Here is a 19,773-nt window from a genome sequence, read left to right as displayed (position 1 = left end):
CTCTTGCAATTTTTTGGGGACGGTTTCCCAGACACAGGTGAAGCTTAGTTCTGGACCAAAAAAGCTAGATCAATGGAGTCAAAATAAAAATAAATGCTTTTTATTCCAGGATTAGTCTTAATGTCCCTGATACCGCCCCTGAGGAAGCCCAGTAGACCTTGGATTTACTATCTATACCATGTCATCAATTGTTCTAACATGACGTGCGGCAACACTGAACACTGTTATCTCTTCATCACTGTATACATGGAAAAACATGTATACAGGGATATGATGGAATATAATCAGATATCAATCACACTTTTTCTGTAATAAATCATGGATTTATCTTTTGAATCAACTGTTCGGAATGTTCTGTTTGTTTGAGTGTGTTGAAGTAGATTCATATTCACGCCTCGTTTTGTGTTCCAGGAAGTAGATTCTTATTCACGCCTCGTTTTGTGTTCCAGGAAGTAGATTCTTATTCACGCTTCGTTTTGTGTTCCAGGAAGTAGATTCATATTCACGCCTCGTTTTGTGTTCCAGGAAGTAGATTCATATTCACGCCTCGTTTTGTGTTCCAGGAAGTAGATTCATATTCACACCTCGTTTTGTGTTCCAGGAAGTAGATTCATATTCACGCCTCGTTTTGTGTTCCAGGAAGTAGATTCATATTCACGCCTCGTTTTGTGTTCCAGGAAGTAGATTCATATTCACGCCTCGTTTTGTGTTCCAGGAAGTAGATTCTTATTCACGCCTCGTTTTGTGTTCCAGGAAGTAGATTCATATTCACGCCTCGTTTTGTGTTCCAGGAAGTAGATTCATATTCACGCCTCGTTTTGTGTTCCAGGAAGTAGATTCATATTCACGCCTCGTTTTGTGTTCCAGGAAGTAGATTCTTATTCACGCCTCGTTTTGTGTTCCAGGCAGTAGATTCATATTCACGCCTCGTTTTGTGTTCCAGGAAGTAGATTCATATTCACGCCTCGTTTTGTGTTCCAGGAAGTAGATTCATAATCACGCCTTGTTTTGTGTTCCAGGAGTACAGGAAAAACACCTGCACTCTTGATTGCTTCCGCCAGGTTTTACAGTATTGTAAAATTACTCTGTCCCAAATGGCACCCTATTCCCTATATATAGTGCACTACTTTAGACCAGAGCCTTATAGAACCCTATTACCTACATAGTACACTACTTTAGACCAGGGCCCTATAGAACCCTATTCCCTATATAGTGCACTACTTTAGACCAGAGCCCCAATGAAAGGGTGCCATTTGGAACACACAGAATGTGTGCTTAGAGTGAAGCAGAGAGTTGGTGTCAGTGAGTGGAAGTTACTGCTTATATCATGTAGTCACCAATCTAAGCATTTTATTACCTTTCAGAGACTAAACATTATAATGCTTTTAACATACACACAGAATTACAGTAAGTATTATATTACAGTAATTAGTCATTCTAGTTCTATGGCTTTTAAAAAGGCTTTGTGTCTTCGGTAAAGCCAGCGTTGTCATGTGCTTTCTCTTGCAGGTTATAACAGTTTTTGGCAGGCTGTATTTTCCTCTTCATCCCCTTTCTGCCGATATCTTCCTTGACAAAGGGACCTTCATCTTTAACAGTATCTGCGTCTGGGCACTCCATGTCCTAGTAGACAAAAGAGAAAGAGGTATTGAGATGTCATACTAGACCCAGGCTGAACACATGCACTTTATTGGTAAGACTTAGCATTGAGTTTCTCACATACCTGTGTAGTACTACTGTAATTACAGCTATGCGCTACGCTATCCCGCTATGCCCGCCGACCAACCATCAAACAGGCAAAGCGTCAATATGGGGACTAAGATTGAATCCTACTACGTCGGCTCTGACGCTCGTCGGATGTGACAGGGCTTGCAATCTATTACGGACTACAAAGGGAAGCCTACCAGACAAGCTAAATTACTTATTTTAAATTTATTAATTCGTTTTTTTTACCCCACAATTTTGATCTTGTCTCATCGCTGCAACTCCCCAACGGGAGGCGAAGGTCGAGTCATGCGTCCTCTGAAACATAACTCGCCAAACTGCGCTTCTTAACACCCGCCCACATAACCCGGAAGCCATCTGTGTCGGAAGGAAACACCGTTCAACTGACAACCGAAGTCAGCTTGCAGGCATCCAGCCCGCCACAAGGAGTCGCTAGAGCGCATTGAGCCATGTAAAGCCCCAAACCCTTCCCTAACCAGGACAACACTGGGCCAATTGTGCGCCGCCCTATGGGACTCCCGATCATTACCGGTTGTGATATAGCCTGGGATCGAACCTGGGTCTGTAGTGACTGCGATGCAGTGCCTTAGACCGCAGCGCCACTCGGGAGGTGTGAGCTTAATGACTTCTATGCGCTCTTAGAGACAAGAAACACTACATGAATGACAGCACCAGCTGTTCCCAGATGACTGTGTGATCATGTTTTCTGTAGCCGGTGTGAATAAGACCTTTAAACAGGTCAACATAAACAAGGCCGCAGGGCCGGACGGGTTACCAGGACGTGTACTCAGAGCATGCGCTGACCAACTGGCAGGTGTCTTCACTGACATTTTCAACCTGTTCCTGACCCAGTCTGTAATACCAACAAGTTTTAAGCAGACCACCATAGTCCATGTGCCCAAGAACACAAAGGTAACCTGTCTAAATGACTACCGACCCGTAGCACTCACGTCTGTAGCCATGAAATGCTTTGAAAGGCTGGTCATGGCTCACATCAACACCATTAGCCAAGAAACCCTAGACCCACTTCAATTTGCATACCGCCCCAACAGATCCACAGATGATGCAATCTCTATTGCACTCCACACTGCCCTTTCACACCTGGACAATAGGAACACCTACGTGAGAATGCTGTTCATTGACTACAGCTCAGCATTCAACACCATAGCCCTCTCAAAGCTCCTAATTAAGCTAAGGACTCTGGGACTAAACACCTCCCTCTGCAATTGGATCCTGGACTTCCTGACGGGCCGCCCCCAGGTGGTAAAGGTAGGCAACAGCACATCTGCCACGCTGATCCTCAACACGGGGACCCCTCAGGGGTGTGTGCTTAGTCCCCTCCTGTACTCCCTGTTCACACACGACTGGTGGCCAGGCACGACTCCAACACCATCATTAAGTTTGCAGACGACACAACTATGGTATGCCTGATCACCGAATACGATGAGACGGCCTATAGGGAGGAGGTCAGAGACCTGGCCGTGTGGTGCAGGGACAACAACCTCTCCCTCAAAGGAGATGATTGTGGACTACAGGAAAAGGAGAACCGAGCACGCCCCCATTCTCATCGACGGGGCTGTAGTGGAGCAGGTTGAGAGCTTCAAGTTCCTTGGTGTCCACATCAACATCAAACTAGAATGGTCCAAACACAAAATGGTCCACACACAAAACTGTTGTGAAAAGGGAAAGTTGCCTGGTATGGCAACTGCTCAACATCCGACCACAAGGCGCTACAGAGGGTAGTGCATACGGCCCAGTACATCACGAGGGCCAAGCTTCCTGCCATCCAGGACCTCTATACCAAAGACTCCAGCCACCATAGTCATAAACTGTTCTCTCTGCTACCGCACGGCAAGTGGTACCGGAGCGCCGAGTCTAGGACCAAAAGGCTCCTTAACAGCTTCTACCCACAAGCCATAAGACTGCTGAATAGCTAATCAAATGGCCACTGGACTATTACATTGACCCCCATTCTTATGTTGCTGCTACTCACTGTTTACCTATGCATAGTCACTTTACCCCTACCTACATGTACATATTACCGTGACTAACCTGTACCCCCGCATATTGACCCGATACCGGTACCCCCTGTATATAGCCTCCTTATTTAAATTTTATTGTGTTTATTTATTTTTAAATGATTTTACTTTAATTTATTTAGTAAATATTTTCTTAACGCTTCTCTTAAAACTGTTGGTTAAGGGTTTATAAGTAAGCATTTCACGGTAAGGTCTACACCTGTAGACGGGCTCTTGTATTCGGGCTCATGTGACAAATAAAATTTGATTTGATTTATATTACCACTTTTTTCCTAGGATCAGATGCTACATGTCCTAATGTTGTTTGGCTAACAAGGTCCTTGTATGGCCATGCTGGTTATGCTATGTTATATTCCGATATGTAAGCGTGGTAATAAAAGTTAGCATGTCTGTCTTATGTCTCTTTTCACCTGTTTTAACTCGTGGTTGACGCCACACCAGCACATCTTCTTGTACTTCTTTGACCAAAAACAGAAGAGGTTACACACTGGTCGTAGGAGCCACGGTTTCACGTCTCGACTCCTGGTGTGTCCTGTCAGAGTTCGAAAGAAGATTGATACCACTTTCAAGTTCAGAGAATGACACATCCCAGCTAATGAATGAAATATGGTTCTCAGAATGTTGTGGGAAAATTTGAATTCAAATAACGAAATGAGAACCTTTTTTTTTTTATAAGGGATGTTACAGGAACACTGTGTGCTAGCTGGGATGGCTGGTAGGTATGTGGTATACTGACAACACGTTAGACTTAACTGCAGTAAATACATGGCACACGATATAATATGTCTGCCAAATAGACTTTCCCTCCCTGGTCATTCAGTAATGAATGAGATCATTAATCAGTCATTCTCAGTACAGTTGTACATATAATCAATGGTTTTCTAAATGGCCTTTGTGTGAGTGTAAAGTACCACATGAATTAGGGACATATTCTATAGCAGATGTAGTTAAATCCACACAGACAAAGACAGACAGTGTGTGTTGAACCTTTGCAGGCAGGCAGACAGACAGACGGTGTGTGTTGAACCTTTGCAGGCAGGCAGACGGTGTGTGTTGAACCTTTGCAGACAGACAGACAGACAGACAGACAGACAGAGTAATGTGATGACAGAAAGTACTGGAACAACAAGCAACATAAGTCAAGAGGTTTAGACCACTTTCCCATGTCTTTCAGACATTGATTCCTGTTCTCTATGACCACTTCCTGTTGATTAACGTCTCCTCCGAGGTGTCTTGCAGCAGGACCACAGGACCATATAATAGTAGATGGGGGCTCTGGAATGACCTGATGTCTATTCTTAACAACAGATCCTTATATTCCAATGACGTCATTTCAGGAGACGAGCACAGCAGCAAAATAACATTTTGAAAGCTGCTCGTCCAATCAGCATCCAGGATCTACCAGTTTTTTTATATTTTTTTAATGTTCTATTTGATTCTGTCATCTAATGTTGGTGCTGATGAATCATTTTACTTTTACGTCATTTAGCAGACGCTCTTGTCCAGAGCGACTTACAAATTGGTGCATTCACCTTATGATATCCAGTGGAACAACCACTTTACAATAGTACATCTATATCTTACTTACTTACAGTAGTGAATGCATACACTTCATGCATTTTTTTTGTACTGGCCCCCCCGTGGGAATCAAACCCACAACCCTGGCGTTGCACACACCATGCTCTACCAACTGAGCCACAGGGAAACCATTCTATGGTTCTAATTGTATGTCTACGCTGCAGACACACAGTACCTGTGATGAAGATGAGCAGACACACAGTACCTGTGATGAAGGAGATGAGCAGACCAGCAGTAACGGTGGCTAAAAATCCAACAGCGCTATAGTACAGATAGGACATGGAGTACCAGTGGTCAGCCAGGGATGACCTGTGGAGGACAGAGGAGTCACAATATTTTGTTGTCCACAAGATAGCAACATTTTGCAACATTATTTGTTATTATTTGTTATGATTTGCCTACAAATAAGGTTGCAAAATGTTGCTAACTATCCCAGGTTTTCCAGAAATCCTAGTTGGTGTAACGGTCGTCAAGGGGAGTAGACCAAGGCGCAGCGGGTTGAGTGCTCATTTTAACTTTTATTTTAATAAACTTCAACACTTAACAAAAAAGAACAACAGCTAAACAGTTTCGCAGGCTAACCCTAGCAGTGCAAAAACAACTTCCCACAAATGACAGGTGAAAACAGGGCTACCTAAGTATGACTCCCAATCAGCAACAACAATGTACAGCTGTTCCTGATTGAGAGCCATACCAGGCCAACACAAAGAAATACACAACATAGACAGAGCATAGAAATACAAAACATAGAACATAACCAAAAACCCCGGAATACTCTGAACAAACACCCCTCTACATAAACACATATCCCAACAAACCCCCTGAACCACATAAAACAAACACCCCCCTGCCACGTCCTGACCAAACTACAATAACAAATAACCCCTTATACTGGTCAGGACGTGACAGTTGGAGAATAACGAATGTATTGTTTATTCTATTCTGTCTTGGAATTTTCCAACTGGGATTTCTGGAAAACCTAAAAAATGTGGGGAAATTACTGGAATTTTACAAACCTAACTACAAATCACTTGGATGTAAAGAGAAATCCAATGTCGTCTTAATTTGATTACTCTTTTGTTTGTGAGAATATTCCTGCACAACAGGAGATGTACATGTGTAGTGTATTCAAGGTTTTTAAAAGGCTTCTGACGTTTGTAATTTCCACTTTTAAAATGTCAAACTCGATTTGCCCTAACGAAAAATGTATCAACCCCTACCACAAAAAAAAATGTCTTCTTAATTATAATCAAAATAATAATTCAAATTTCCTGTTGCTGCAGGATTGTTTTCCTGCTGTAGCAAACTGTCTCAAAGATCTTACATAAGTATTAAAGAGAGGTGTGTATATATACTGAACTGTACATAACACGATACATTTAGTGCATCATAGCTTAGTAAATGTGGGTTATGTTCAGCGGGGAGAAATCGTTTTTTAAATATCTTGAAGAGGGTCAGGCACAACCTGAACTTGTCCAATAACAACACAGATTCCATTTTTCCATTAAATCCTTTTTTTACTACATTTTCTCCCAAACTGAACATGGCCCTGGTGACAGAGACTATACTATACCTTGATGGTAGAGCGGTAGGGTCCAGGTAAGAAGGTGGAACACTGGTGGTGGGGTCAGATGAGTTTGGTTGAAGACATCCCTCTATACTGAGAGACAGAGGTCTAGTGTTGATGTCTAGAGCAGGGTAGATGAAGGCTCCAACACCCGCCCAGAACGACAGGGCGATGCCCACTGTCAGACCGCCGGCTGCTCCCTGAAGGCAGACGTCAACAAGTTACAGTAACACTTTATACAGTCTTCAGGTTTAACGTTTTACAACTTGTTATAAGCATGTATGAGCCTTTTATAATGTCCCATTATTAAGACTTATAATAATAATTTATGTTAACATATGGCCCAGAACGACAAGGACGACGCCCGCTATCAGACCACATGCTGCTCCCTGAAGACAACCAGTACAGCAGAAGGACTGAATTGAGAAAGATAATCAATTACTTGATGACTGAATTTATTGAATGTATATGTATGTAGAATTGCTTGTGTTTTTAAGTGAGTTTTGGTAAAACCATTCAAGGATCAATTTCTTGGATAAAGCCTAATTTGTTAATCATTCATTATTCTTAATAGTGAAATAGTTTCTTAGTCCAGGAACTAGGCTTAATCTGTCCGGAAGCGCCGTGGAGAAAACAAAGAGGTATTTTCTGACCATAGAGTTGGTCCAGGGGAAGACGATTCCCAGTGAGAAGAGGCCCAGCATGGGACCACCACACATACCATGGATACTCAGAGCTGCCTGGGAAGCAAACACACATCAAGACGTATTAATCGCATAGGCATCAGCGCCGTGCGTGTACTAGTCATTCAAACACTAATAGGGATGGTGTTTACCTGTACAATCCCTCCCATGTAGGATGCAGCAACTGCCATAGTGGTGCAGGCTACGCCGAACACAATACCTGCAGAGGTGAAGATGGTAGAATGGGTACGTTGGCATTATTTTTGCACAAGCTGGGCTCCAATTTATGGCCTCTTATTATGGTAATAACTGGGGAGTTATTCTACTATGGTAATAACTGGGGAGTTATTCTATTATGGTAATAACTGGGGAGTTATTCTACTATGGTAATAACTGGGGAGTTATTCTACTATGGTAATAACTGGGAGTTATTCTACTATGGTAATAACTGGGGAGTTATTCTACTATGGTAATAACTGGGAGTTATTCTACTATGGTAATAACTGGGGAGTTATTCTATTATGGTAATAACAGGGGAGTTATTCTATTATGGTAATAACTGGGGAGTTATTCTACTATGGTAATAACTGGGGAGTTATTCTATCATGGTCATAACTGGAGAGTTATTCTATTATGGTACTAACTGGGAGTTATTCTACTATGGTAATAAATGGGGAGTTATTCTACTATGGTAATAACTGGGGAGTTATTCTACTATGGTAATAACTGGGGAGTTATTCTACTATGGTAATAACTGGGGAGTTATTCTACTATGGTAATAACTGGGGAGTTATTCTACTATGGTAATAACTGGGGAGTTATTATATTATGGTAATAACTGGGGAGTTATTCTATCATGGTCATAACTGGAGAGTTATTCTATTATGGTACTAACTGGGAGTTATTCTATTATGATAATAACAGAGTTATTCTACTATGGTAATAAGAGTTATTATATTATGGTAATAACATAATTATTCTATTATGGTAATAACAGTTATTCTAATATGGTAATAACTAGGAGTTATTCTAATATGGTAATAACACAGTTATTCTACTATGGTAATAACAGAGTTATTCTATAATAGTAATAACAGAGTTATTCTATTATGGTAATAACAGTTATTCTAATATGGTAATAACTAGGAGTTATTCTAATATGGTAATAACTAGGAGTTATTCTAATATGGTAATAACTGGGAGTTATTCTACTATGTTAATAACACAGTTATTCTACTATGGTAATAACAGAGTTATTCTATTATAGTAATAACAGAGTTATTCTATTATGGTAATAGCTGGGGAGTTATTCTACTATGGTAATAACTAGGAGTTATTCTACTATGGTAATAACTGGGAGTTATTCTACTATGTTAATAACACAGTTATTCTACTATGGTAATAACAGAGTTATTCTATTATAGTAATAACAGAGTTATTCTATTATGGTAATAGCTGGGGAGTTATTCTATTATAGTAATAGCTGGGGAGTTATTCTATTATAGTAATAGCTGGGGAGTTATTCTATTATAGTAATAGCTGGGGAGTTATTCTATTACTATTATAGTAATAACAGAGTTATTCTAATATGGTAATAACTGGGAGTTATTATATTATGGCAATAACTGGGAGTTATTCTATTATAGTAATAGCTGGGGAGTTATTCTATTGTAGTAATAACGGGGAGTTATTCTATTGTAGTAATAACGGGGAGTTATTCTATTATGGTAATAACTGGGGAGTTATTCTATTATGTAATAACTGGGGAGTTATTCTATTATGGTAATAACTGGGGAGTTATTCTATTATGGTAATAACTGGGGAGTTATTCTATTATGGTAATAACTGGGGAGTTATTCTATTATGGTAATAACTGGGGAGTTATTCTATTATGGTAATAACTGGGGAGTTATTCTATTATGGTAATAACTTGGGAGTTATTCTATTATGGTAATAACTGGGGAGTTATTCTACTATGGTAATAACTGGGGAGTTATTCTATTATGGTAATAACTGGGGAGTTATTCTATTATGGTAATAACTGGGGAGTTATTCTATTATAGTAATAACTGGGGAGTTATTCTACTATGGTAATAACTGGGGAGTTATTCTATTATGGTAATAACAGGGGAGTTATTCTATTATGGTAATAACTGGGGAGTTATTCTACTATGGTAATAACTGGGGAGTTATTCTACTATGGTAATAACTGGGGAGTTATTCTATTATAGTAATAACTGGGGGTTATTCTTACACAGTCCTTTACTGATCCAGCCGCTGGCTTTGTTGGAGAGGTTAGTACAACACTGCTTAACAAAGTCTTCATAGGTCACCGTGGCCAGGGCATTGATGCTGGCTGCCACAGTACTGAGAGAGGCATAGACTGGGAATTAGTTGAGATCTCCTAATAAATACTGTACTTAAGTTAGAGTTCAATGAATGCAAGACAATGTCATTCTGGGCTGGGTTTTCCCAAAGCCTTGGTTTGTAAATGCATTGAAGATTGACCTTCCAAAACACTGATTTTACAATTACTCTCTTGTGGCTGCGTTGTGGAGCAAAATAACATCCTACTTTAGCTACGAAGGCTTTGGGAAAAACCATCCCTAAACAATTTAAAATGATCCACACAGTGATTCCTCTAACCTGAGTGTTCCACTGAACGCACAGGCAACAAACAGCCCCGGAAGACCGGGATAACCCCCCAGAATCTCCATGACAAAATACGGCATGAGCTGTAGAGACACAGCGTGAAAAGGTTATGGCATGAGTAGAGACACAGAGTGAAAAGGTTATGGCATGAGTAGAGACACAGAGTGAAAAGGTTATGGCATGAGCTGTAGAGACACAGCGTGAAAAGGTCATGGCATGAGTAGAGACATAAGGTGAAGTTCATGAGTACTGGGTAGCAGAGCACTGGACACAAACACTGGAGACTGTATCAACGTAGGCCACTAGACACCGGGGTTGGAGTCAATTCCATTTCAATTCAGTCACTTCCTGAATTGAAATGGAATTCACCCGAACTCTGTAAACACTAATGACCAGATGTGAATTTAAGGGTTAGAGATTACTGCACTGTCGGAGCTAGAAACACAAGCAGTTCGCAAAAAAAAAACCCGCAACAACATCTGCTAAACATGTGTATGTGACGAATATAATTTGATTTGATATAGAACAGACCCACTAATTAGACAGTAGTGACCTACTTGGTTTGGTTTGTGGCTGTGACAGAGTTAGAATTGGAGAAGACAACTGAATTAGGGCTAGAAATAGAACAGAGTCTGTGTCCCAAACGGCACCCTATTCCCTTTATAGTGCACTACTTTTGACCAGCGCCAATAAGGCTTTGGTCAAAAGTAGTGCCCTACTTTATACAGGGAATAGAGTGACATGGAACACAACCAGAGACACTTATTGGTGTAGAAAGGATAGTAACAGTAACCAGGTGTCACACCCTGATCTGTTTTTCCTGCCTTTGTGCTCGTCTCCACCCCCCTCCAGCCCATCTTCCCCATTATTATTTCGGGGCGGCGGGTAGCCTAGTCGTTAGAGCGTTGGGCCAGTAACTGAAAGGTTGCTGGGTCGAATCCCCGAGCTGACAAGGTAAAAATATGTTGTTCTGCCCCCTGAACAAGGCAGTTAACCCCACTGTTCCCCGGTAGGCTGTCATTGTAAAATAAGAATTTGTTCTTAACTGATTTGCCTAGTTAAATTTAAAAAAATCCCCTGTGTATTTATACCCATGTTCTCTGTTTATCTGTTGCCAGTTCGTTTTGTTCGTGAAACCTACCAGCGTTTGTTTCCCCTGTTCCTGTCTGTTTCTTGCTCTTAAATCAGAGGCATGTTTTTATTGATAAATCAGACGCATTTTTTAATTGATAAATCAGATGCCTGTTTTCACTGATAAATCAGAGCCATATTGTATTTGTGTATAGGCTCTGACATTAAAAAGGCTATGACATCACTCTCCTTTCTCGGTCACAGCAATACCGCAGCCTACCATATCATCTAGGCTACCAGTCTATTTCCTTTAAGCGTGCATGGCTATTGGATGAATGGTAACCAAGCGTGATTGGCTATTGGATGAATGGTAACCAAGCGTGCTTGGCTATTGGATGAATGGTAACCAAGCTAATTGGCTATTGGATGAATGGTAACCAAGCGTGCTTGGCTATTGGATGAATGGTAACCAAGCGTGCTTGGCTATTGGATGAATGGTAATCAAGCGTGCTTGGCTATTGGATGAATGGCAACCAAGTGTGCTTGGCTATTGGATGAATGGTAACCAAGCGTGCTTGGCTATTGGATGAATAGTAACCAAGCGTGCTTGGCTATTGGATGAATAGTAACCAAGCGTGCTTGGCTATTGGATGAATGGTAACCAAGCATAATTGGCTATTGGATGAATGGTAACCAAGTGTTCTTGGCTATTGGATGAATGGTAACCAAGCGAGCTTGGCTATTGGATGAATAGTAACAAAGCGTAATTGGCTATTGGATGAATGATAACCTAATATTGGTTGTGTAGCTAGCAGTCATGTCAGAAAATATGATTATGATTTAGGCCCGTATAACAAAATTAGACTTTATCATTAGCCTGCATTTTAATGTTTTTATTAACCATCCCATTATTTTAATTCATTTCACCTCAAAATAACAACGTTTGCTTGTAAATACAGTTCTTCAACCACTACAAGTTGTGCTACGCTACGGCCTGAGATACAAACACTTTCCTGTCAAGTTCATATTTGATAAATATCAACCTTTTGAGGGAAAAGTGGTGCTTTGTGCTTACGCACTTTCCTTGATCTGGTGCTGTGACTGTATAAAGGGACAAACAGAGACATTAAGGATTGTACTAGTGACCTGGTCTGGTGCTGTGACTGACTGGGCGGTCCATGGATCACAGTTGGCGTAGAAAGCATACATAATGAGACCGGAGAACACCGCACACACCAGGATGACCAGCAGACCCAGCAGGTTGAAGTACAGAGCTCTGAGAATGTGGATGACAGACAAACGATACTGAAAATCACAACTAAATGTATAGAGCTCTTTTTCACATCAACCGCTATCACAAAGTATTTTACAGTAACTCAACCTTGACACGTGGATAGCAGACAAAGGTAGCCAATCTGGGTAGTGATATTAAGTATCCTGACTGTTCCACACAGACAGTCTTAATAATAAAAAGGTATACAGTATAGTGTTGCAGTTGTCCAGATCCATCTCGATGGACCATAGATAAGAGTAGCACTTTGTTAGAGTGGACTCTGAAAAACACACGTGTCGGCTCTGGATGGTAGGCTAGTTTCAACTATGGCGGATGCATAAAGCAAGCCAGGTTAGTAGTGTTCGGCTCAGCAGTGTGAAAACGGTATATGTCTTTAGTGAAGGAATATGCTTACAGTTTGGCGTGTGTCTCTGTTTTGCAGGAGATGCATCTCTGTATAGTTGACTGGTTAACCCCGTAGATACCCAGCCAGGTGAAGGTTCCCCCAATAGAGATGGTCCAGAAAGTATGACGTCTCAGAGGGTCAGGGTCAAAGCTGAGGGAATAGAGTCGTATTCATTAATAAGTGCAGGGGTTCTCAAAGTAGGGTACTGCAGAGGGTCCGAGGCCAGATCTCAAAATATATACACTCTTTCCATGCCATAGACTGACCAGTGAATCCGGGTGAAAGTTATGATCCCTTATTCACTTGTTAAATTCAGAGGAGAGGAGACAGAAGGATGTTTAACCCTTGAGACATGTATGTGTGTCATTCAGAGGGTGAATAGACAAGCAAAACATCGAAGTGCCTTTGAACGGGGTATGGTAGTAGGTGTCAGGCGCACCGGTTTGCGTCAAGAACTGCAACGCTGCTGGGTTTCTCATGATCATCAGTTTCCCCATGTGTATCAAGAATGATCCACCGACCAAAGGACATCCAGCCAAAATGACACAATGGTGGGAAGCATTGGAGTCAACATGGACCCAGCATCCCTGTGGAACGCTTTCAACACCTTGTAGAGTCCCATGCCCTGATGAATTGAGGCTGTTCTGAGGGAAAAAGGGGGGTGGCAACTCAATATTAGGAAGGTATTCTTAATGTTTTGTACACTCAGTGTATATATATATATATATCTGCTCAAAAAAATAAAGGGAACACTTAAACAACACAATGTAACACAATGTAATTTGATTGATTGATAGAGTATTAAACAACGAAAGATTTCAAGACTGAAAGTGGTGAAAGTAGTAGTCTACAATAAGGAAAAACACCAGGTAAAAGCCCACTTAATCTAGTCCTTGGCCTTTATCCTAATCTGACTTTGGTGCAGGTCATGTTGTTCTTCACATTACCGTCTCTGGTAAACACACACTACAGCAAAAAAACAAATCTAAGTTTGTCACATGGACAGGATACAGGAAGTGTAAACGGTTCCATGAAATAGTTACTTGCATATCTGAATAATATCAAAAATAGAAAGTGTCCAAATAAACATATACTGCTCAAAAAAATAAAGGGAACACTTAAACAACACAATGTAACTCCAAGTCAATCACACTTCTGTGAAATCAAACTGTCCACTTAGGAAGCAACACTGATTGACAATAAATGTCACATGCTGTTGTGCAAATGGAATAGACAATAGGTGGAAATTATAGGCAATTAGCAAGACACCCCCAATAAAGGAGTGGTTCTGCAGGTGGGGACCACAGACCACTTCTCAGTTCCTATGCTTCCTGGCTGATGTTTTGGTCACTTTTGAATGCTGGCGGTGCTTTCACTCTAGTGGTAGCATGAGACGGAGTCTACAACCCACACAAGTGGCTCAGGCAGTGCAGCTCATCCAGGATAGCACATCAATGCGAGCTGTGGCAAGAAGGTTTGCTGTGTCTGTCAGCGTAGTGTCCAGAGCATGGAGGCGCTACCAGGAGACAGGCCAGTACATCAGGAGACGTGGAGGAGGCCGTAGGAGAGCAACAACCCAGCAGCAGGACCGCTACCTCCGCCTTTGTGCAAGGAGGAGCAGGAGAAGCACTGCCAGAGCCCTGCAAAATGACCTCCAGCAGGCCACAAATGTGCATGTGTCTGCTCAAACGGTCAGAAACAGACTCCATGAGGGTGGTATGAGGGCCCGACGTCCACATGTGGGGGTTGTGCTTACAGCCCAACACCGTGCAGGGCGTTTGGCATTTGCCAGAGATCACCAAGATTGGAAAATTCGCCACTGGCGCCCAGTGCTCTTCACAGATGAAAGCAGGTTCACACTGAGCACGTGACAGACGTGACAGAGTCTGGAGATGCCGTGGAGAACGTTCTGCCGCCTGCAACATCCTCCAGCATGACCGGTTTGGCGGTGGGTCAGTCATGGTGTGGGGTGGCATTTCTTTGGGGGGCCGCACAGCCCTCCATGTGCTCGCCAGAGGTAGCCTGACTGCCATTAGGTACCGAGATGAGATCCTCAGACCCCTTGTGAGACCATATGCTGGTGCAGTTGGCCCTGGGTTCCTCCTAATGCAAGACAATGCTAGACCTCATGTGGCTGGAGTGTGTCAGCAGTTCCTGCAAGAGGAAGGCATTGATGCTATGGACTGGCCCGCCCGTTCCCCAGACCTGAATCCAATTGAGCACATCTGGGACATCATGTCTCGCTCCATCCACCAACGCCACGTTGCACCACAGACTGTCCAGGAGTTGGCGGATGCTTTAGTCCAGGTCTGGGAGGAGATCCCTCCAGGAGACCATTCGCCACCTCATCAGGAGCATGCCCAGGCGTTGTAGGGAGGTCATACAGGCACGTGGAGGCCACACACACTACTGAGCCTCATTCTGACTTGTTTTAAGGACGTTACATCAAAGTTGGATCAGCCTGTAGTGTGGTTTTCCACTTTAATTTTGAGTGTGACTCCAAATCCAGACCTCCATGGGTTGATAAATTGGATTTCCATTGATTATTTTTGTGTGATTTTGTTGTCAGCACATTCAACTATGTAAAGAAAAAAGTATTTAATAAGATTATTTCTTTCATTCAGATCTAGGATGTGTTGTTTAAGTGTTCCCTTTATTTTTTTGAGCAGTATATATATATATATATATATATATATATATATATATATATATATATATATATATATATATATATATATATATATATAATATATTTTTTATTAATATTACTAACAAGATCAGATTAAACCAATCATGGCCAAGGGATCCGTGAAATAATTTTAGAGGATGTAATACAATACAATGTTATATTATGAATCTATAATTGATGTTCTTATGCCTCTTTCGTGTGCTGGTCGGTGCTGGGCGGCTCAGCTGGTTGGCCAGTCTGAGGTTTCACGTATTTCCTGGTTCTAACTGGCGTGTGAATGCTGCGTTAACTGTGGTCAACATGGTCCTGGGAGCTTCACAGGGATATTGGTATGCACAGTACTCCACCGATTAGACATTTTTTCAACTCAATGCTTATTTTATTCCCTGAAAATTGATTTTTATAAACATAAATGTACTGTAATGTAAGCTTTAAAACTGCAAAGTTTTGTCTCCGCTTTTCATGGCAAAATGTGTAGAATTGTAGGAAATTTGCTTGAAAAATATCTCTCCAATAACAAGACATAAGCCTTTAAAATGTTCCTTCCCAGGACCTGAGACTAGTTCGTCCGGCCACTCACTGCCAAAATCATAGTAGAACTACGAGTTGTGTTCTGATTGTGGTCGGGGGGTCCCTGATGAATTGTCTATCACAATAGGGGATCCCCCTGGGCCCCCAAAAAGCTTTGAGAACCCTAACATTAGCGCACAATTTAGGAAAAACCATAGCAAAAACATTTTGCAACGGGAAAATGGAACAAGAGTTTCTTATTGGACAAAATTATGTAGTCCTTCCTATTCGTCCAATCATAAAGGGATTGTTCACTCACTTTTTGGGGGATGGGATGGGGGGGGGGGGGTTACCTTATTTTTAATTTAACCAGGGGTGTTGTTTTTTTCTGTCAAATTATTTAGCAACGTCCAGCATGAGGCAAAAATAAAGTCTAAACTTCACATTCAAATACATTGTGTTCAGTAGACAGTGTGACAGACAGAGAGGAGTGTCCATGTGATAGCAGTCAACGAACCGAGACCTGAGGAGAGTATGATGTCATCGGTGTGGCACTTATGATGTCGTCATATGAAAGGGGCGGCAGCGTAGCCTAGTGGTTAGAGCGTTGGACTAGTTAACCGAAAGGTTGCAAGTTTGAATCCCCGAGCTGACAAGGTACAAAATCTGTCGTTCTGCCCCCTGAACAAGGCAGTTTTAAACCACTCTTCCCCGGTAGGCTGTCATTGTAAATAAGAATTTGTTCTTAACTGACTTGCCTAGTTAAATAAAGATAAAAAATTAAAAAATCTGTGTGGTAACAGTGGGTTGTACTTACTCAAAGATGTCGAGTCTGTTTCCGTTTTTAGCCACCTCCCACACGGAGGCCGCGCCCCCTGTTTTCCGGGTCCCCTGGACCAGCACGGTCATGAAGCCCACTACCATCACCACCATCTGGAACGCATCTGTCCACACCACTGCCTTCAGCCCACCCTTCAGACGGACAGACGGACAGACAGACAGGACAGGAGGCAGACAGACAGGAGGCAGACCAGAGATAATTACCACAGACAATCCATCATCCCCACAGCCTGGCCTCCCCCCACATTACCATCACTCTGTACAACATAACCACATGACCATCACTCTGTACAGCATAACCACATGACCATCACTCTGCATAGCATAACCACATGACCATCACTCTGCATAACTGAATGGTCCCATGTCCTGACCACTAGGAGGTGCTTTGCTTTACACTGTTACACTGTTTATGTTACTAGACAGGCTATTTACTCAGGTGTGCTCTGCTCCTCTTTCAGAAACACAGTAAGAGAGGATGTCTGGAAGAAGGAGGGAAGAAACTCTATCTGCTAGTAAGTAGGAGAAACGAGTGAGTATCCCAACCCAACTCACCAGCGTGCAGTAGAATGTGCACACAACTCCTGTTGCAAATATAGATCCCCAAAGGTTGAAGCCAGTGACTGTGGGAAGAAATGTAAAGTTCAGAAAAAGAACAATTCTTTAGAGGTAAAGAACTTGCCTTGAACTCATGAGCTTACAGCGGTTTTTGGTATTTGTTATTTAATGTGGTAAAAGTTCTGCACCACTGAACAAAATGACATGCCTTGATTGAGGGCCAAGGCAGGAGCATACACCACAACCCCAGTATATAAGATCTGAAATGGATTTAAACACAGACGGATCAGGAGCATACACCACAACCCCAGTATATAAGATCTGAAATGGATTTAAACACAGACGGATCAGGAGCATACACCACAACCCCAGTATATAAGATCTGAAATGGATTTAAACACAGACGGATCAGGAGCATACACCACAACCCCAGTATATAAGATCTGAAATGGATTTAAACACAGACGGATCAGGAGCATACACCACAACCCCAGTATATAAGATCTGAAATGGATTTAAACACAGACGGATCAGGAGCATACACCACAACCCCAGTATATAAGATCTGAAAGCGATTTAAACACAGACGGATCAGGAGCATACACCACAACCCCAGTATATAAGATCTGAAATGGATTTAAACACAGACGGATCAGGAGCATACACCACAACCCCAGTATATAAGATCTGAAATGGATTTAAACACAGACGGATCAGGAGCATACACCACAACCCCAGTATATAAGATCTGAAATGGATTTAAACACAGACGGATCAGGAGCATACACCACAACCCCAGTATATAAGATCTGAAATGGATTTAAACACAGACGGATCAGGAGCATACACCACAACCCCAGTATATAAGATCTGAAATGGATTTAAACACAGACGGATCAGGAGCATACACCACAACCCCAGTATATAAGATCTGAAATGGATTTAAACACAGACGGATCAGGAGCATACACCACAACCCCAGTATATAAGATCTGAAATGGATTTAAACACAGACGGATCAGGAGCATACACCACAACCCCAGTATATAAGATCTGAAATGGATTTAAACACAGACGGATCAGGAGCATACACCACAACCCCAGTATATAAGATCTGAAATGGATTTAAACACAGACGGATCAGGAGCATACACCACAACCCCAGTATATAAGATCTGAAATGGATTTAAACACAGACGGATCAGGAGCATACACCACAACCCCAGTATATAAGATCTGAAATGGATTTAAACACAGACGGATCAGGAGCATACACCACAACCCCAGTATATAAGATCTGAAATGGATTTAAACACAGACGGATCAGGAGCATACACCACAACCCCAGTATATAAGATCTGAAATGGATTTAAACACAGACGGATCAGGAGCATACACCACAACCCCAGTATATAAGATCTGAAATGGATTTAAACACAGACGGATCAGGAGCATACACCACAACCCCAGTATATAAGATCTGAAATGGATTTAAACACAGACGGATCAGGAGCATACACCACAACCCCAGTATATAAGATCTGAAATGGATTTAAACACAGACGGATCAGGAGCATACACCACAACCCCAGTATATAAGATCTGAAATGGATTTAAACACAGACGGATCAGGAGCATACACCACAACCCCAGTATATAAGATCTGAAATGGATTTAAACACAGACGGATCAGGAGCATACACCACAACCCCAGTATATAAGATCTGAAATGGATTTAAACACAGACGGATCAGGAGCATACACCACAACCCCAGTATATAAGATCTGAAATGGATTTAAACACAGACGGATCAGGAGCATACACCACAACCCCAGTATATAAGATCTGAAATGGATTTAAACACAGACGGATCAGGAGCATACACCACAACCCCAGTATATAAGATCTGAAATGGATTTAAACACAGACGGATCAGGAGCATACACCACAACCCCAGTATATAAGATCTGAAATGGATTTAAACACAGACGGATCAGGAGCATACACCACAACCCCAGTATATAAGATCTGAAATGGATTTAAACACAGACGGATCAGGAGCATACACCACAACCCCAGTATATAAGATCTGAAATGGATTTAAACACAGACAGATCAGGAGCATACACCACAACCCCAGTATATAAGATCTGAAAGGGATTTAAACAGGAGTAGAATACT

At 41.8% G+C, this 19,773-nt stretch overlaps 1 protein-coding gene across 5 annotated transcripts in view; it reads right to left on the bottom strand.

The window, feature by feature from the left end:
• Positions 1 to 1,325: 1,325 nt before the first annotated feature.
• The window catches only part of slc5a12 (solute carrier family 5 member 12), a 44,389-nt gene continuing 25,941 nt past the window's right edge, over positions 1,326 to 19,773 (bottom strand). For 2 of the 5 annotated variants that reach the window (XM_045687197.1, XM_045687195.1), the window contains exons 3-16: positions 17,800 to 17,851; positions 17,589 to 17,656; positions 17,011 to 17,165; positions 13,004 to 13,144; positions 12,462 to 12,591; positions 10,239 to 10,327; positions 9,847 to 9,959; positions 7,745 to 7,812; positions 7,563 to 7,649; positions 6,916 to 7,109; positions 5,548 to 5,651; positions 4,752 to 4,823; positions 4,175 to 4,296; positions 1,326 to 1,623 (exon numbers count right to left, since the gene is read on the bottom strand). In XM_045687197.1, the coding sequence (XP_045543153.1) occupies positions 1,453 to 1,623; positions 4,175 to 4,296; positions 4,752 to 4,823; positions 5,548 to 5,651; positions 6,916 to 7,109; positions 7,563 to 7,649; positions 7,745 to 7,812; positions 9,847 to 9,959; positions 10,239 to 10,327; positions 12,462 to 12,591; positions 13,004 to 13,144; positions 17,011 to 17,165; positions 17,589 to 17,656; positions 17,800 to 17,851 (1,566 nt within the window). In that variant the 3' untranslated portion in view covers positions 1,326 to 1,452. 5 annotated transcript variants of the gene reach the window in all.

The sequence above is a fragment of the Salmo salar genome, chromosome ssa10 (assembly GCF_905237065.1).
Source record: "Salmo salar chromosome ssa10, Ssal_v3.1, whole genome shotgun sequence".
NCBI classification, from domain to species: Eukaryota; Metazoa; Chordata; class Actinopteri; order Salmoniformes; family Salmonidae; genus Salmo; species Salmo salar.
The sequence above is the reverse complement of the archived record's forward strand: the minus strand, read 5'-3'. Positions and strand labels throughout refer to the sequence as shown.